We start from the raw sequence: 20,698 nt of genomic DNA, 5'->3' as shown, positions 1-20,698 counted from the left end.
TACATGCAGTGATGATTACATGCAGAAATGTCCTGTACAGTATGTGTTGATCTGGGTTCAGTGCGTCGTGTTGAATCTGTGGTCCATCTGCTAGCAGGCTAAACTGGTTCAGCACAAGCCCATCGGCCTTCATGTGTCCTCCAGACTGCTGATAAAAACTTAATTAACACTGAGAGAACGATCCAAACAGCCGAGACCCAATCTGTTTTAGTTTCTACTAAACTAAAAATGCTACATGTTCAAATCATGATAATGCCATGCTACTTTTTGTAAGTGAAGTCTAGATGAAACAGGACAGATGAGATATGTTTAGATGCACATTTTTACCAGGCTTATGTATTTTCATGAGAATAGTTGTGTTTCTGTAGATATTACGTGACATCCTTCCACCCCTCAATGAGTCTTGTGTTTCAGAGAAGCTTCTAGTGATGGAGAAATACACCGGCGCCCTCTTCAGGTGGTTGTTTGTGGGACGGATTTGTGTGACTAAACTATAAAAACTGCCTATTATAAAATAAGGAGAAACATATTAAATATATTATGCTTTTAGCATATACAAAAATCTAGAATTTTCTTATTTATTTTTTTTTGTATGCTGGAGTTTATACTCACTCACTCACTCATTCACTTTTATGCATTTATATTATTATATTTATATTATAAATGATTCTGGTTCTGTTTATTTGTAAAACAACTTTTTGATTTATTTATATATTTAGTATTTATTTTTTACAAAGATTGAATTTGTGCTTTTAGATAAGGGCTTTTATTTTCATACATTAATTAATGTCAACTGGCATATATATATAAAACGTTCATTATAGTAATAGGTACATACTAAAGCAAATCAGAATAGTTTTGACATAAAATATGTCCACACATATGTAAACAACACATCAATTACTTAAATTACTAAAAAATAATCTAAACATAAAATGTAACATATTATAGCTTTTAGGACATAGCAATATTACTATCAAATTTTGGTTTGAATTTAAATTATTTCATTATTTGAGTAGAAACAACACAAGAGGCGTGAAATTAGAACAGCTAATATGCAGTGCTATTTTAATATGATTTATATACTATTACAGTATTAAAGTTTTAAATTAGCTTTTTTTATATGGTATTTTCTATACATTTTTTATGTACGTTTTGGTGATTTTATGTGGTTTTGTCATTTGTATACATTTTTTTTTTTACTATTTTTATATTTTTTACAGTTGTATTTATTTTAGTTATTTTAGTATTTCAATTTCTTGTTTTAGTTAAGTGTTTTATGTAATATTTATACTCTAATTTTATTTAAATTACAGTAAACGGCTTTTAATAGTTTTATATTTAGCTTAATAGTTTTACTGTAATAATAAACTAATAGTTAAAAATTTTAATAGCTTTATGTTAACAACACTGATAATAAGAAATTAGTAAAAGATGTACATTGGTGTCATTATTATAAAATGTTAGACCACAGAACCTCATCACTGGCTGATCAGAATCATCATTTCTATGTGTTTTGCTGTCTTCATGTACTGTCCACTAGATGGCAGCAGAGGAGTAGAAATACTTCCTCGATTGGTCTAACGTTAAAAGTTCTAATGTTTGTCTTTTTCCTGTAGATCACGGGGGCGATCCTGCTTGCAGTGGGATTATGGGGGAAATTCATTTTGGGTCCGTACATCGCTCTGATCGCTGAGAACTCCACCAATGCTCCCTACGTGCTCATCGGGACCGGGACCACCATCATCGTGTTCGGACTGTTCGGATGCTTCGCCACGTGCCGCGGGAGCCCATGGATGCTCAAACTGGTGAGTTTAGCCTCAGGGAGCGCAGTTTACATCAAATGATGCCCCTAACAGCCAACACGTCTCTCTCATCTCTAGTACGCCATGTTCCTGTCGCTGGTGTTCCTGGCCGAGCTGGTCGCTGGCATCTCGGGCTTTGTTTTCCGTCATGAGGTGAGACGTGCTTCAGCATATTCTCCGGCGGTGACCCATAATGTGTCTCGGAGATCTCCATCTGTCTCACAATAGGAGGGCTTGTTCTGGTGACATCTGACAGACTGTGTGTGTGTGTGTGTGTTTACTCAGATCAAAGGCACCTTTATGAGGACATACAATGAGGCCGTTCTGAACTACAACGCCAAGGACGAGAGGAGCGTCGCGGTGGACAACATCCAGAGGAGTGTACGTTCAAACACTGGTTAACAACCGTTCTGTTTAATGCTGTTTATCTAGTGTAAGGATAAATGTATCATCTGCATTATAGATAGATAGATAGAGATTAAGCACTACCTGTCATGAGCTCTGATCTGTATGATATTCCCTCTGGCTGTGTTCAGTTGCGTTGTTGTGGCGTTCTGAACTACACCAGCTGGTTCTCCAGCGTTTATTTCCCTGTGAATGGAATTCCTCCAAGCTGCTGCGCCAACGTCTCTGACTGCAAGTCCTCAGACCTGAGAAACGCCACCATAGCACCCACCAAAGTCTATCAGCAGGTAACACACACACACACTTAACAAACACACACACTGATGTCCATGTACTTATAATGCTTCTGTTGTGTTCAGGGCTGCTATGAGCTGGTGACGACTTTCATTGAGACTAACGTGGGCATTATTGCTGGAGTAACGTTTGGAATTGCATTCTCGCAGGTAGGATGGAGACTTAAAGGGTTAGTTCATACAAAAATTAAAATTAGGCCATACATGACTCACCCTCAATTCATCCTAGGTGTATATGACTTTCTTCTTTCAGACGAATCCAGTCGGTGTTAAATAAAAAAAGTATCTTTGATCTTCCAAGCTGTCACTCAGCGGGTGTTGCAGTGCATCAGTCCAAAAGAAGTGAAATAAAAAGCGCAACCATTAAAAAAAAAAAAAAAGTGTCTCACGTGGCTCCGGGGGCTGAACAAAGGCCTCTTGTAGCGAAACGATCCATTTTTGTAAGAAAATTATCCATATTCAAAATGTAATAATCACTTTAATGTAGCTTGTGCCAACAGTTGCACATGGAAGCAGCTCCGGGCGGATAATGTATGAGGTCAGTATTGCGCACACATGTGAGTCTCTTTAAAACAAAGTTTCCTTACTTTAGCAAAGGAACACCAGTCCCCTTTTGGCTTATATCGTAATCCTCCGACATTACAAATCCTTGTTTTGTACTTCTAATTAGTGACTGTTATTTTGATCTCTCCACGCTGACCTCAAACTGCTTGTGATGTGTGAGCAGCCAGCTGTGAGACACTTTTTATTTCACTTCTTTTGGACTGATGCATGCAACACCCACTGTTACAGTGCCATGAAACAGCTTGAAAGATCAAAGATAATTTTTAATATTACTCTGACTGGGTTCGTCTGAAAGATGAAAGTCATATGCACCTAGGATGACTTGAGGGTGAGTAATTTATGGGCTAATTTCCATTTTTGGGTGAAGTAACCCTTTAAGGCCTGTTCACACCAAGGACGATAACTATAAAGATAATGATAAAGATTTTGTTAAAAAAATTGTTCTCAGTGTTAAAGAATAGCAGAAACGATATTGTTAAAATCACATTCAGTTGTTCCAGATAAAAATTTTCCAGCTGATGAACACTATAAACATTGACGCCCAATCACGAGCCTGAGAATTTAACCCACCAGCTGCATCTAAGCAGACAATATCGTCTACTATTGTGGATGCTAATGTCGTTATCTTTATAATTACCATTCTTGGTGTGAATGGGGCTTTGTAGTTTTACTTTATTTTTTCTGTGTGGTTACAGGAAATCTTAATTTTTTTAAAGTAAGTTTTTTTTTTTATATAGTCCTTTTTTTTAATATCCAATACTTTTTCTTTTAAGCATTTTTATTTTATTTTAAAGATATCCCATTGAATTTGCATTTTTTTATTTTAAATATTTAATATATTTTTATGTTAAATTAAACGTTAAAAAAACATTGTACACTTTTTTTAAACATTTTATACTATACATTATTTTTTAAAGATGTTCTACACTTGAATTTTAAACTTTTTATTTTACTTTTTATATCTTACATTTATTAAACATTTTATTTTAGTGTTTTCATATATTTGAATAATCTGCACTTATTTAATATTCTATACTTTTATTTTAAACATTTGATTTTAAATATTCACAATGATTTTTTAAAACATTTTTTTATATTAATAGTTTTACTTCTTATATGTACAAGATTGTTGGTATATATATATACATATATATGACCTCTCGATTGTTCAAACAAAAAGATAGTCCCGTCCCAAACTCACACAACTGGTTGATGTTGTTAACAGAACAACTTGCACGCCGTTAATTTTATCTAAAGATAAGCATATGAGTATTTTCCTCTCCTTGAGACGTCATAATCGCGTCTGAGCTAATATTGACTGTTTACTGTAATTTCTGTTTTCCGTTTAGCGCTGACGCGAGCTGAACAGCTGGCTGCGGTTGTCACGCGCAGATGGAGCGGCTCGCTCCGTCGAAACGAGTCACCGGGTAACGGTGCGTCTAAAAGCTCGAGCGAGAGACAGCTCCGCCGTGAACACCGACCCCGGGCTGTCTGTGTTTTCCCAGCCCTCATTTAGTAAACACACATAGACACAGGCGCCAGAGCCGAGCGTGTGGCGCAGCTGGGGTCTTCTAGCGAGCGTGGCGTGCCTCTTCAAACGCAGTCAGGCGCTCCGTCACTCACGCTTCCGCCTCGGGACCATATTTTGCAGATAGCGCTCCATCCAAACTAATGGGTCCAAAGGGCCGCGCAGGAACACCTCGACCCCTCTAGCGATGCTAATTGAACTGTAAACGTTATCTGTGAGCACACGGGCGGCCCCGGATCAATGACGTCTAATCTTCCGCCGCGCACGTGGAACTCTTTTGGCTCGGTTTAACGGGGATCAGTAAACATTCATTATGGTTATAACTAGAATTTGGTGCGCGCGGAGAGAGCGGACCGTACACCCGGGAGAGCAGCCGGCGGTAACGACTATCGCAATTTAATTTAATTAGCAATTACGCTGGGAGAGGGAGGAAAAAAAGCACTGGAAACAGCTATACCATGGTAACGGCCACGTGCGTGTGTGTGTTTCAGCTGATCGGGATGCTGCTGGCCTGCTGTCTGTCACGATTCATCACTGCCAATCAGTACGAGATGGTGTAGAGGCCTGTGCACAGGTGAGACGCACACACACACAGACACTGAACTACTAACTAGCAGAAGTACTGACTCATATGAAATGGACTGCAACTCATGATGCACAAATAGGTCACATGAGAATCGAGATGATAGAGTATTAAATAAAATAGAAATAATGAAAAAAAATCGCTTCAGTATGTTTTCTTAGAAGGGAGCATAAAGTTTGCTTTTGTATTTCTGAAATAAACAGGCAAGTGTTAATCTGTATTATTAATCTGTATATATATATATATATATATATATATATATATGTATATATATATATATATATGTATATATGTATATATATTTATTTTATTTTTTTATTTATTTATTTTTTCTTAAAATTATATACTGAATTAAAATATATATACAACTGCATTTTGTTGTTTTGCTTCACTAATGAATTCTGGGTAAATTCTCTGTGAATGCAACAACATGTTTTCTTAGCATAATTAAGAAATTAAGTTTACTTATGTGCATTCTTGATATTTGAAAATTTAAAATAATATATCTGAAAATCTTATTCAATTCATTTTAAAATAATTACAATATATGTAAATATATTTTTTGTATGTTTCTCTTCTCTTTTTTTGAAAAATCAATGCAGTGTTGCCTTAGGCCCCATCCACACGGAGACTGAGTTTACCCCAATCCGATCTTTTTTTTTTCCTAGTCTCAAGAAATATCCTTGTCCACACGAAACCACAAAACGATGTAGTATACATGCCAGACCAGTATGTGGCGCTGTAATTCTGCCACAGAGATGCACTTAAAACGGAGAAGACATGGACTATGCTTGGTACACAAACGAAGATGGAACAATACATTTATTAATCTGTGTTAATGTTAGTTAATAAAAAGACAATCGTTCAGTGTTAGTTCATGTTTTTGTTGCTGTTGCGTGATGTAGCGGTGTCTGACTAGGGGCGACACGTGGGTTGATGACGTCATCGTTTCAGAAAATAGACGGATTCGCCGTCCACACGAAAATGCAAAGGCAGCGTTTTCAAATTTATCCACTCCGAGACCCGGTTTAAAAAAATAACGGTTTCACTCTTCCAATACGCCGGATCTGTGTGGACGAAATGCCTATCCGATAAAAAAAATAGCATATTCACAGAAATGTAAACAAACTTGATCTTGCCTCTTTTAATATTAAAACATTTTAGAAATGTAGTGAGTGGAGAAAAATTTTCAGTGAATAGTTACTTTTTATGTTTGAGAATGTATTTAAACCTCTTTCCCATTTCTACAGGCACAGAAGACGTACGACACCTTGGAAAGGGAAAGCAACCCAAAAATGCTAGCACACTCCATTCTTTCTGATCTCTTTTTTATTCTATCTCCTTTTTTCTGTCATTCTGTCTTTCCTGCCTTCTTTTCTCTCCTTTCCGTCATTCCTAAATCATGCAGTTATGCCATGACCAAAGCCTCTTCTTTGGAAACATCAGCGTTAGTGGGGAAAAGGAAATGGTTTTAAGACGCACGCGTACTTTACTCTGTCCAAAAACCTTGCATGTGGAAACCATCTCACACACACTACTAAAGTCAACAGCGTTTCTGTAACACCGCGTCCTAACCGATCACATACAAGCCAATCGATATCGCAATCTCACTCTAGCTGCATATCAAATATGTTTAGGTTAGCTGTGGTTTTGCTGTTTTTTCTATTTTTAGACAGAGAAATTAAATTAAGTGTCGTTTGTTAGATATCTATCCCTTTTTTGAGAAGAAAAACTATTTAAAAGCTGTGTTTTTTCTTATCTATCTGCCATTTTGCTAGCTTGGTTTCCATATGTTGCATTGCAGTTGGTAGCTCCGCCCACAGTGAATTCTCATTGGTCTAGATTGCTGTATATTACACATCAAACATTCTGATTGGCTATTGTGGCTTTACGCAGTATTTTCACACATCTGGTTAGGACTCGGTGTTACTTAACCCCTAAAAAGTGACTTCAATGCAGATTTGTTAGTTAATTGCTTTATCAAGAGGAAAAGTATAAAAAAAATTACAGATGACAAGATGTTGTTGTTGTTGCTGTTGTAAAATCGGGGGTTTATCTCAGAAATGCCTTTTTTTTTGTCTTTGTTATTTTACTCCACATCTCAGCGTTGGGTTGAAAGTGACTCGACAAAATCACGTACAGAGTCAAAAACATCAATTTTGTCTTGTTGTGAAAGCCAAAAACAAGCAATTTTCTGCCAGATATAGCTGCGTTCAGAACTCAAATACATTTAGACTGAAGATTGGAATGACTACCTTAAAACTAGTGGCTTTTATGTCATTGTAAGACAAGCGGATATTTCTGAGCACTATCTAAACACTGTTTAATGGGCGGTTTAATGGGTAATTTTGCAGTTTATGGGTTGTAGTTACAGTTTTACACCGTATCTACTTTGCGAGACGCTGTATTTTCTGTTATTTTGTGGCTTTTTACTGTAAGAATGTAATCAGCTCTGGGAATTTTCAATCTGCATGAGATATATGAAGGATAACAAGAATGATATTTCTAAGAATGCTTAGAAAAATATATAGCACCTTACAAATATACATATATATATATATACTGTTACTTTACGTTTCACTCAAAGTAAAAATAATAATAATCAGCAAGCATCATGTCATGCTAGAGTGATAATGTTGACAGGAGAACAGCTCTTAAACAGATAGCTAAACGCTGGAGGAATTTGATTTACAACTTTATATAAAGTGGAATAATCACAGGTTTTCTGGAGGCTTTGTTGGTTTATTGTTGCAAGAATGAACCAAGCTTTAGACACCTCAGCGCTTTATTTATTTATTTGCATGAGTGGTAGAAGTCGCTGCAGTCTTTGGCTTTCTTTACTTTTTCTTTTGAATCGTGAAGTACTGTCAACTGAATTCCACTTTTACGTGTGTCAGTGTGCATTTCTCTCTTTTTTTTCAAATGTAATTTTGTGTTATTGTTTTGTATGGTTTTCTCATTGATTATTAATTCTCATTTAGGACTTATAGTTGATGTTATGTTAAAATGTAAAACCATCATTTCTGCAGCTGCCCCTTGTGTTGATGGGTCATTGAGTATTAGAGTCCAGAATTCATAGTCTGAACACACGTGATGAACTACACATCTCCAGATAGACGAGCGGAGTAATAATATACTTTGTATAATAAAAAGAAACCTTTTTAAAATGCATCACCAGCTAGCATGCCAACAAAATGTACGTTGATATTGTAAACAAGCGTGATCTCTATGAATAAAATGGTTCTTCGTCGTTATCAGTTTCTGCTTTGTCTTCATTTGAGGTTTGTGTGTTGTGGTTGAACTGGATGGATGGGGATCATGTGTAGGTCCCCAAGCCCTCTTAGACACGTTCTGGTTGTGATTTCTTAATTGGCTTTGTTCTCCTGTTGACATGCTCTCCACTGTCCTCGTATTTACATTAACTATAAACGAATATTTGCATTGCGTTTGACCATTTGCTGTAGATTCCACCATCTCGAATGCCACGATTAATCGATTATATACACTGCCTGCATGGTATTGGTCAAACTACGTTTTGCTCATTACCTTCAGCAAGTACGTAAACAATAGGAAAACAAAGCGAAAACCAGGACTTTTTAGGCATTCTAGAAATCCCGGCTGAGACATTTCTGGGAAAATAGACGTATGGTCACACCAGTGGTGTGAAAACTGCCTCGCTAGTTTCATTAACGCTAGGTGGCACCAGGATGTTGTTAAAAAACGTAACGGGGCGGCAGCAGCCACAATGCAAGGAGATCTCCATTCATGGGGAAAGCCCATGCAAATAATCATGCAAACATGGATTTTCATGCAGATATTGTGTCTTCTGAGAATGAGAAGATCATATATATAAAGAACAGATCTAATGCTCCACAAATAAGCAAGTCCTACTATCTTTCTTGATACTTTTAACAGTGATCTGAAACATCAAAACAAGTGGCGTCTACATGAACATGCATGTTCCACTTACTTTTGATAGCGAAGTGTCCAATAGATTTTGAACAGTTTATCTACTCTCTTATCATTTAAAACCCAAACAAACCTAATTTTGTGCTATCTTTCTTTACAACAAAAGTCACTTTCCTTGATATTATTCAAAGCAACGACTGAAAAGGCGAATTGAGCGAACAAATCCATCCTGGTGAGGCCATATGTAGATCTGTGTTTGATTTGTGACATTCACCCTTTCCCTCGTGCATAGCCTACTCATATTTGCAAGTTAGTATTTGCATACTTCCACTGATCTGTGCAGGCTTGGCATAGGCTACAGTATCTTTAGGAATAAACTCAACATTAAAAAAAAGTAGACTGTCTTATGTATTTTGTATTTTTATATGTTTCAGCTGTCATTAAATATCGTTCTGATGATGTTATGATGAAGAACATTTTTGGTAGGTTACTTTTTCTTGTTGGCGTATAAAGCCATTAACCCTGAAAATTGGCTTACGATCAGAAAGCTCCATTTGTAGACACAAAAATAAAGTGTTTTGAATCCTTAAATTGGTATTCGACATTTAAGAACGGGAAATGAAAATGAAGCGAATGAGGAAACCGTCCTGGCACTGTAAGTATGATCTCTATTCGCGATGTAGAGGGTGCTTTCATCAGTTCGGTAGTTCCTCGTACTCTACTCTTCTCGTACACTGTCGTGTGTATATGAGCGTGAGCTGCAGCCTTAGCACGCTGCTGGATCCCCTTTCTGCTCTCTGATTGGCTGTCGAGAGGCGCCGTCCTCCTGACGACTGGCTTCTGATTGGACTAGAGCGGCTGAGCGGTTGTGGGCTGATGCCTCGTCTCATGAATATTCATAAGCGGCATAGAGCTGCATGCGGCCTCACCCTCGGTCGGTTGCTAGACGAGTCTGTTATCTTTCGGCGACTTTATCATCGGTTTCCTTGGACTTTGCCGGACGTTTTTTCGGATCTAAGGGAAGACAAATATCAGCAAAGGTGGGTGTTTAGAAGCTTTCAGTTATTTGTTAGACTCGATAGATTGACGCTTAGTTTGCCGGCCGGCTTCTTCTTTAGGAAATCAAGGAGTGGCAGGAAGCATACAATGCGCGTTCAGAATACAGCTTTTAATACATATTTAAAATTCAAATCAAATTATTTTTACTAAATACCTTTTATAATCTGTATTTTTCATTCCAAAGCATGTTCGTATATATTCTGAAAAAGATTAGTACACTTATTCTTTATATTCCTTTGCTTCTCTGCCTCATATTCTACATCTCACACAGATTTTTCTATTGATTATATAATATTGTGAGCATCCCCACTAATCTTCCACGCCTCTGTGTTATTTCAGGTCACATTATCCGGTTGCGACCTGGTTACACGTTTGATTGACGTCTGCAAGCCACGCCCTCGCTTTAAATTGACCTGCGCTTTCAGAAACTCTTTAGTGAAGCGCACAAGTAACCTGAGCACTCTCTGAACACGATTTATAGAGGATAAACCCTCCATTAGATTTATCTGGACCATCCAGCCCTATCTGCTCTTCGTTTTACCTCTGATCAAACCCCTCTGGGTCAATAAAACCGCAAAGATGATGCAAATCTGCGATTCCTACAACCAAAAAAACTCCCTCTTCAATTCCATGAACCGGTTTATTGGTGCTGTGAACAACATGGACCAGACGATTATGGTGCCAAGTCTGCTGAGGGACGTCCCATTGGACCAAGAAGGAGAGAAAGAGGTGAGCTCCTTCCAGGACGGAGACATGTACGGCTCTTATGTGCTCCTCAAATCAATTAGGAACGATATCGAATGGGGTGTACTTCAAGGCGACGAGAGGCGCAAGGAAAAGCACGGCGTGACGACGGCCCTGGAGACGTCTCGCATTGAACCCAACGATGAGGACTTGGAGAAGCTGTTTCAATTTCATCTAAACGGACTGCACACGGTCCTGTCCAAGCTCACCCGAAAAGCCAACACTTTGACAAACCGGTACAAGCAAGAGATTGGTATCGGCGGCTGCGGGAATTGAAATGAACTGGAGTTTACTCCATCCATCGCCGGTGGACCGCAAAAAAAGTTCACAAGGGGGTGCAGCAGGGGCTGAAGCCAAATGGGCCCCTGGTGGCTTCTGTGCATCTTTAATTCCCCGGATTGGAAAAAAGACTTGTACTCGATGCCGGTTTACAAGTACCCTTGATACCCCTGCTAATATCCCTTGATATTGTTTGCACAACCTGGATGCTGGCTTGGAAACAGGCTTTTGAAATTAAATGCGACTTAAGCAAGCAGGGCAACAATAATAATAAAAAAAAAAGACATTTCATTGGTCGTTATGGTAGTTTTGGCGGTGTATTAATGTAGATTATAACAGGCTGGGCTGAGAATTATTAACACTAATTATGTATAAAACGCACATTTCTACACTGAAAAGCCGCTGGTACTTTGTGACGTCAATCGTTGATGGAATCATATGATGGGTCTTTATGGATGTTGACAGATTCCTGGAGATTACGTCACAGTTACTGTTGGTAAATGTCTTGGAGGAAAGTTGTGTAATGCAGTTGTTTTTCTATCACAAAGATGGTTCTGAAAATAAACCTTTTGTAACCGCAACCCCACTGATGTGACTCTTTACTCAATGCAAGTGTTTGACTCATGATTAACGGTGAATCATTGCCTTCTGGGATGTCCTTGCAAAATAGCACTTTACAGGAGTGTACTTGCCTTATCGTGCTTGGCAAACATTGGTCTGTGTTGGCGCGCGCAGCTGCTGCTGAGGTCCGCAAAGGGATCAGGCACGTTATATTAAGACCTGGCAACATCTGAAAGAGCCGGGCACCTGCAGTGCATTTTTCCATTTCTCACTGCTGAGTCACTGCTTGAGCTGCACTTAATGACGGACGTCTCTAATCTAAGCCAGTTTAATAGGCCTAAAGGCACTACTGTAAGAAAAAAGCCTTCTTAAATAAAGGAATGGGTTGCTGATGCCTGTGTGGCCAGCTGACGGTTTTCTGAGGCATCCTGTCAAACTGAAATGATCTGCTCTTTGGAGACGTAGTAAAGATAAGCCCTACAATATCTCTTGTTTAAAAATAATATAGCTTGATTTGTCTTCAAGTTTCTAGTCATTCAAACTGAATGCATAGTATTTCATGCTAAAAATCTTGTATTCTGATCAAATCTACAGTTTGAAGTTTTTGTCTGGTGTTATCATCAAACGGTAAGCACTTGGTGAACGTAATTAAACATTTTAAATGATGTGCAGATGCACACAAAACAAATTTACATTTAAGATTTGGTCTGGTTTTGATGTAAAAAAACAAACAAACAAAAAACTAGTCAGGTTCTACTTAATGATCTTTACACTGATTCAATATCAAATGTAGTGTAAACTAAATGTAAAGAGTATGCACACAAGACTAAATTGCATTTAAAGTTCTACATTTCACACCAGAACATAAATGGACTATTTAGGTTTTGCATAAATTGTTAAAGAACTGTACTCTGATAAAATCAGAAATTGTAAGGTTTGACGTAAAGCAGTAATTCTTAAAGTGTGGTCCGCGGACCACTAGTGGTCCGCCATCGCCCCCTAGTGGTCCGCGAAAAGATGACCTAAAACTCTCCTCTTTGGAGCCAGACATTCAGAAACTGATGTGTGATAAGCAGCACCACCCATCTCATTAATATTCACGTTAAAGTTTTATATGGAAATCTCAAAATCTAAAATCCACAGATCTATTAGTTTTGTAATGTTCTAGTTTTGTTTCATGTGTAAAATCCCAGTAATTTCAGTGATAATGGACATTAAGGGGAACATTCTTTTCAGCATTTTATTGTTACCATAGTTACAACCATGGACTTCCTATACCCACCACCTCAGTTTTAAACTAATGGAATGGCATTAAGTGGGACCTAGGATGTTTTTTTTCCACATGTGCAGTTTGTTGTTCATATTAAGCTGCAACTCATTTCGCATTTACTTTTTCAAATTAAATAAAAATTAATATAATAATTTCTGATCATATCATTGCATTTGTGTTTGAATAATTAGTTTTTGACTTGAAACAGTCGCATATTAAACTTAAATGTAGCTTATCCTTCCTATTTTGTTGGTTTTTGGGGGCGTGTTAGAGTGGGATTCTGTTAGGTGGTCCTCAGAAAAAAAATGAGAGATAAAGTGGTCCTTGGGCTGAAAAAGTTTGAGAAACACTGACGTAAAGTGAACTGTATGACATAAAGGTCAAATGAAAAAAGTTGATTTTTACATCACCATTTTGGACTGTTACAAGGTTTTGATTAAAATAATCTAACTGATAAAATAATAAATATGAAGTTTAAACAAAAGCATATGATGAAAATACATTTACATTTTGGTCTAGTATTGACACCAAAACATAAACAGTTTGTAAAGAGGTTTTACTTAAACTGTTAAAGATCTCGACATTGATAAAATGGCAAAGTGTAAACAGACATTACATTTGACATATGTTTTTGTCTGGTTTTGACATCCAAACATGTACTGTAAATGGACTGTAATCTTGTTTCTGTGACCTTTTCTTGATGAAAGACCAGTACTTTACATCACGTTATCTGGTTATGAAGTATCATGAAAGTAAATCGGTAAACACTCTTTTTTTTTAGCAGGTGTCACTACTAAAAAGGTCACTTGCCTAGTCGGTATGTCCTTAATAAATCAATGCATAAATATCGCTGACATACTGGTTATTTGCAGTCTCAAGTTGTTCTAAATATAGACATTACTGGGTCCAAAACAAATTTATCGTTGAACTATTTGGCTGGAGCATTACAGGTAGAGGTATATTGACTTTGCATAACACAGGTCATTATAGACCCAAAGTTTTGCTAAGTTCTTTCAATCTTCACACTGTATGGTAAAAAAAAAAAACTTTATTTGATTTTTATACATTTCAGCTGTGTCTGTTATCTAAGAGCCAAACAATCTACAATTTGCTCTTTGAACTCCATGTATCTTGTAGCTGGTCAGACTAGTAGACAAACTGACCTTTAGTACTGATGGATCCATAATAGTTCCATCCTTGATAAAACATGACACCACAGATAAAGCTGGTTTGATGTGGGTATCACATGACTGTCAACTTTCCACTGTATTTCCAGCAATATTCCTAATCAAAACCCTCCTGGTTGACATTTTTCTCTCGTCTTCCTTATCGCGCCCTAATTAGGGATGCTGGGAGAACTATACAGGAAAGGAGGCCATCAGCTGGATTTGCTGATCTAGCGCTTCTCAACTCCGACTGTTTGTCTGCCATCTAGCTGATGTAAGACCAGCCCGTGGCATGACATCCTGAAACTTCCAGGCAGTACGATGAAGTTTTGGAGGATCGTAAGACCACCGGTGTAGGATATGAGGTATGATGCAACGTGTCTTCTGGGTGCACAAAGGGGTTCTGGGATCAGGTGCAAATCAAACGCACACACTATTGCTTTTCTTGGCAGAGAATCAAGGCCAAAATGCATGTGGTGCAAAAACTCCTCAAAATAATGGGAAATTAGGAGAGTTGATATTCTTCAGAATTCGTCGAGGATCATTTAAGTTATTTTAAAACATGACTCACTAGGTGCAGACGGGTAAAAGTGAGTAACAAACCAGCAGGACAGGCTAACGAAGAGGATGGATGCTGCCATCTTGTTAAGGGGATTGTGTCTTGTCTCCGAGCGCAAGAAAATAGCTGTCTTATTACAATCTCTTACTCTTCTGAGTATATGACTGACGTCTCTCTCTGAGCTATTTCAGTGGTAGCTTGTCAGGTTCCCCAGCGGCCTTGCTTTTGGTCATCTGTTACAGTCTGGGACTTTCCAGAATGCAACCCTTCAGAAACATCGGGAAGGACCTCCTATTCCTCTGGTGACAATAACAAGACAAGCTGCGTCCAATGCTGCCTCCAATGTGGCCAAAACAAACCACAAGGCGGTGGTCAAAAATCAGTGTCACAAAGTTGTTACTATGGAGACGAGACGACAAGATTCCTGTGTAACGAAATAAGATGGCGTGTAATTCGGTTAGGGAATTGATTTACAGGAAGCTGAATTTAATAACGTGGACTCAGTGGAAGGAGCCAAATGTTTAAACGCCCTCAAGAGGCTTTTGCTGAAAAGTTTGAAAACTTTCCAGTACGATTAAATTATTATTATTATTTTTGTTGGTGTTGAAAGAATCGTTTTAAAACATCTGAGTTATTGATTTATGCCACCACCATTGTGCTGAAGCATTTCGGTTACAGTAGATTACCGTAAATTAGGCTTGACAAACAGAATGGTAATTCAACCGTAATTAAAACATATAAATGGCTCAGTTATAGTGTAAATCTTGCCACAGTAATTAACCACAGATTTAAGGCTATCAGTGCGTCATGGAAAGCTACATTCACTTATGTAAGCCTTAATTTACACAAGGGATTGTATTATACAGTATGTTAGGAGGCATACATTTATATCATAAACAGTTTTATTGGTAGCAGATTCAGTTCACACATTCTTAGTTAAGCTGACTTTTGCAATCCCAGAATGCACCACCTCAGAAAATAATTTCAAGTCTGTCAGGTTGTAAAAACAAACTAAATTAGTTTACACCAATGTACAAGTCAACAGGGCAAGCCATTCTGGAGAGTTTAAATATGTTCTTTGTAATAGTTTCACCTTATTATGATCAAAATTTACATCTCAATTTTTTTTCTTACTGTTTATAAAAATTGCGACATATAAACTCATCCATAGACTTCAATAGTGTGCTACTTTAAAAGATTTTTGCTTGTTTTTATGAACTGAGGGGGATGTCACAGATACTGCGGAATACTGAAACCTGAGCATTCATTTAAACATTTCAAAGATTTCCAGAAGATTCAAAATGAATGTGATGGTTCATTGGTGGCTTTCTAGTTAGATTCCTATACTGCAATGATGAAGGATCAGAGTTGATACACAAACAGTTCCTCAAAACATTAAAGAGAAACTATGATTTATATGTGAAAACCGAGATGTTATAATTTCTTCTGATTGGTTAGTTTCTGGACTCTTCAAAGCACTAGTACATAGATTCTAAAGAACTAGAAAGTTCTTTGTGCCTGTAAAATCAATTTTGCTTCTAACTGCACTTTTTATTTTTAAAACCTTGCCTCGGATAGCATCTCGCATCTCCAGGGAAAAGCAGAATATGATCTGGTCAGTCCTGTGCACTGCGAGAGATCAGGTTTCCAGTCATTGTGGATTTGGTTATTGAAATAAGCGGCTGCCAGGTGCCCTCTGGAGCTGATCTGAGATCAGGGTTTTGCTAGATCTGCACGCAATAGTTAAATACAGGAAAGCCGACCTCGGATCGGCACTCAAGGGCATCCTCTGCACAGCACGTCGTCATTTATTCGTCAAAGGATTTTGCTGCATTTCATCTCGAATGGCCCGCTATGATTACTTCCTTTCCATTAAAATGGCCCCTCTCTGCCTTCCTGCCATTTTCCCCCAAGCATCCTCTCCACCTTTATAAAATTTGCCCTAAAATTATTAACGATTCTGATATATTTTCCATGTGAGCGTTGCTGATTTGCATGACTCACAGTGGAGAGAGAGAGAAAAAGCCGAGAGTGGGAAGTGGGTAATGAGGGAAGGAAAGAGGAAAAAAAGAGGAATGCAAAGACGAGACGGCAGGGAGGTGGGCGGTCGCGGAGACCAGGGACTCGTAATTGCCTTCTGCAGCGAGACTGCAAGATGAGGAGAGAGAGCGCTAGAGAGACAACGCTTTGAAATTTCATCTCAGGGCTCAGGGCCATCAAAGTCTGAAGGGTGTTGAGGCCGCCGCGTTCGACAATTCCCTCTTCTTGTTTCTCTCTCTCTCTCTCCGTTCTGGCGGTGACAACGTGAGGCAGTTATTCTCTGGTGTCTTCGTCGTCTGTCAGTGAAGCCGTTGATAAGAGCAGAGAGCCAAGCGCTAAGTGAGTTAGACGGCCACGCAGACGGCAGCCGATAAACGAGGGTTGAAGGTCAGGAGAAGCCATGTCATGCTCTTAAGCTCTGCGGACAACCTGAGCCGACAGGATGCTGCGACAAGACATTGAGGCAGTGCAGAATGAGTGTTAAATGCTATGTTTTAGTTTGATTTCAACAGAAAAATGCATTTGTTTTGTGAGCAAGGAACAGTTATTTACTGTTCCTTGTTATTTCGAAGTGCACTCGCAAACAGCTGCAAGAGGCTATCACGATACTATTTAATCAATCTGAAACTAGTTTACAAATCTCCAAATTATTTAAATCTTGCGCACTGGAATGATTTGATCATTACAGTTCTCAGAAATAAAAAGGTAAATGTAAAAACTCACTGATTTGGTTGGACACAATAAAAGTTCAAAGTAGTGATCCCCATTAAGGCGTTTCGACACGGGGCGCGAAAAATTGCTAAACAAATATAGGTCCAGTGATGTGCTGGAATAAAACAATAGATTTATGGATGCTTCTGCATAGACTAAAAATGGTAATTTATATATATATCTTTTTTTTTTTTTTAACCAGTCCGATTCATATTTTCAGTTTCGCAAAGTGAAAACACAGGCCGTCCAATAAGATTTCAGCTAGGATCACATGACAGGAGCAGCTAGTGTTGCACAAAAAGGCCAGAATGGTGGTCAATACTGGGACATTATCTCATAGTCTTCTGAAACCATTTGTTTTTTGTACGATGAAAAAAACGATTTATTTTTCTTTGATAAGATGGGGCATATGTTTTGAGTTACAGGGTTGACACAGGGATAGTCGTCTGTCAAAGATCCTGTGGTACGTCATCTTGGGACAGGAACAAAGTATGGTGATTGCTATCTTCTTTGAATTTAATTTCCCTCTCTCTCTTTCTCTCTCTCACTCAAATGCGTATCTGTCATCCACCAATCAGCGGTCGTTCATGTGGTCCTGGATCGTGGGGTTTTGCCCTTCATTTTCTGCGTAATTAAATTTTGATTACCCCTTTAGCTCGGCGAGCGGGGGAATACGCCACAGCACACTCTGATTGCCGCCACACGCAGACTCATTACTGAGCGTCGGATCCCCGAGCTTTAGCTCCCCTGAGTTTTTTCTTTACCTTGTTTATGAGGTTGGGTTTCTCTCATCAGCAGCATTAGCAGCTTGGAGCAGAGATGAATGGGATCGTCCTTGCTTGCGGACACACACAAACACACACCCCGCCGCACTCTAATGCTGCATAACTGACCTTTCTAGACGTCCTTGTTGCGAGGGCGCGCACGCTGAGAGCTCGTAGACTGCTATATAAACGGATATATGAGTAGTCGAGAAACTTCCTGCATTAGCCTATTGTGTGTGCATATTCTTGCGAGTCTCCATTAGTGCGTATGTGGGCGTTGTAATCAATATTTTTCAGACATTTATTCTTTGAAATACCATGTTACAAAGTACCAGTTTTGGATTTGTAACTTGGTACTTTGTATCTTGGTACTTGGTATTTGATAATCACCATCTTCTCACTACATACAAAAAAACAATGGTATAATCATGTGTTTTCAGACATGGCATAACTATGGTATTGACTTTAATCATTTACTAAGTAAATACTATGATAACACCATAGCATTCTGTGACATGCCATACCAAAAAGTACCACAGTACTTGCATGGTATTTAGTTTTTCAGTGCTATGGTAATTATAATTGGCTTAATGTAATAACAATAGAAGTCAATGGGCAGTCCTTATGTAGACAGTTAGATAAATGTGCGTATGTTTGTGTTAGATTGGGTTCCGGTGCCTCTGGCTGTGCTGAACCGCTGTGAAAATGAAGAACTGCTGTGATAAAATAACCGCTGCCCTTGCGGCTTCTCTCTCCCCCTCGTTACTTCTCTTTCGCTCCCTCTTTAATGCCTACGACAGCATTCTGCTCTCGCCCGCTGCACAAACTCTTAAACTGCTTTCTTTCTCCTCTCCGTCTCCTTTATAGCAGACAGGCTGATGCAAATGATTGGGCGAGCTGAGCTGCCCCCGTCCCTGGTGTCTGGTTATTGATTGGTAAATGCAGGATGTCCGTTTGAAAGCGACGCCCTCTCTCTCCCGGACCATTTATCAGCACGCTATCAGCTCTCCATGGAAGACCTGCACATAAGGATGAATGCTAATCGATTCCGAGAAGAAGGAGAGAAGATTATGTGTGTGTGGGGGGAGAGGAAGAGATGATATGAGACCAGAGGAGACAAGAGGGTATATATCCTAAGGTTCTTAACCCTTCACCTTGTCCTAACGCAACCTGCGTTTCCCACAGACGTCTGTGTATAGCCTAAATATTGGCGTTTTATGCACAAATGTTGATGTTTCTGATATCTGATTGTTTGAACGTTGAACGTTTACTCCTCAGTCTCACTGTGAAAACAAAAGCTATATAGAAAGCTAAAGCCATTTAGTCCGAAACTCCAATTAAAGGGTTGTTTATCATTTTACATGCAAGTCTCGCTTTTATGTTAAAGCTATTAGCAATCAGATATAAATGCACATTAACTATGGTAGACGCTAAAAGCTAATTTCTTCCTTCTCTAAATGGACTTAATAATTCATCTTATCGTGAATCAGTAACAGTAAAAATAAATGGAAACTGTCTGTATGCGTGTGGATATTGGTTGACTTGGCTTTAGGAGGCTGCTAGCGTGCTAATCTGAGGTTATAGTGCATATACACCATGTCCGCTAATCTGGCCTGTGTGTGGATCTAGGTCAGATTCCTTCTATATTATCCCTGGAACAACATCAATCAGAGAGACAGGCTGAGAGAGTAAGACAGAAAGCAAGTAAGAGAGGGAGAGAGAGATAGAGGAGAGAAAGAAAGCTGAGAGAGATAGACAGACAGAAAAATAGAAAGGGAGAGAGAGAGACAGGGATAAACTGACATTATGGAGAAGCTGAGAGACAGACAGGATGAGAAACAAAAAGGGGGTAGACAGACAGTGAGAGAGACAGGCAAAGGACAACAAAATAGTTAAAGAAAGACAGAGAGAGAGGGATAACAAATAGAGCAGAGAGAGACAGACATGAAATGTAATTAATGGAAGAAAGAGACGGGCATAGATTCACAGTCTGGATATGAGTGAAGAGACAGTCTGGACAAGAAACAAAAATAGGCATACAGACAGTGAGAGAGACAGACAAAGAACCACAATGTGAGAGAAAGTCAGGCGGAGAGGGAGACAGACATGAGAAAAGACAAGAGACAGACACTGGCACATGGACAAGTGGACAGACAGACAGAAAGACAGACAGGACAAGAACCAGAAACTGAGAGAAAGACAGGCCGAGAAGGAGAGAGATGAAATGTAAAGGCGAGAGAGATACAGAGAAATTAGAGGAAGAGAAAGACAGGCATTGACTAAGAGATGGAGAGACATCAGGACGAGAATAAAGAGACAGAGAGTGAGAGAGACAGGCCAAGAACCACAAAGTGAGAGAAAGACAGGCAGAGAGGGAGAGAGATGGAAGAAATAAAAAGCTGAGCGAAAGACAGAAATAAAAGGAAGAGAGGGACAGACATATACTTACAGATGGACA

At 38.8% G+C, this 20,698-nt stretch overlaps 2 protein-coding genes across 2 annotated transcripts in view; both read left to right on the top strand.

Moving 5' to 3' along the window:
• LOC113099718 (tetraspanin-7-like) overlaps positions 1-8,432 on the top strand; it is a 30,787-nt gene extending 22,355 nt beyond the window's left edge. The window contains exons 2-8 of the mRNA XM_026264649.1: positions 1,620-1,808; positions 1,884-1,958; positions 2,091-2,186; positions 2,342-2,497; positions 2,570-2,653; positions 5,087-5,169; positions 6,429-8,432. Of these exons, the coding sequence (XP_026120434.1) occupies positions 1,620-1,808; positions 1,884-1,958; positions 2,091-2,186; positions 2,342-2,497; positions 2,570-2,653; positions 5,087-5,155 (669 nt within the window). The 3' untranslated portion in view covers positions 5,156-5,169; positions 6,429-8,432. The remainder of the gene's footprint in view (positions 1-1,619; positions 1,809-1,883; positions 1,959-2,090; positions 2,187-2,341; positions 2,498-2,569; positions 2,654-5,086; positions 5,170-6,428) is intronic.
• A 1,432-nt stretch (positions 8,433-9,864) lies between these two features.
• Positions 9,865-11,753, top strand: LOC113099720 (mid1-interacting protein 1-B). Its single transcript, XM_026264653.1, has 2 exons — positions 9,865-10,127; positions 10,486-11,753. Exon 2 carries the CDS (start codon positions 10,726-10,728, stop codon positions 11,164-11,166), a length of 441 nt encoding a protein of 146 aa, XP_026120438.1. The 5' UTR covers positions 9,865-10,127; positions 10,486-10,725; the 3' UTR covers positions 11,167-11,753.
• The last annotated feature ends 8,945 nt before the right edge of the window (positions 11,754-20,698 follow it).

Source organism: Carassius auratus, unplaced genomic scaffold, assembly GCF_003368295.1.
Source record: "Carassius auratus strain Wakin unplaced genomic scaffold, ASM336829v1 scaf_tig00217025, whole genome shotgun sequence".
NCBI classification, from domain to species: Eukaryota; Metazoa; Chordata; class Actinopteri; order Cypriniformes; family Cyprinidae; genus Carassius; species Carassius auratus.
Note: the sequence above shows the minus strand (reverse complement) of the source record. Positions and strands in the feature narration are given on the sequence as shown.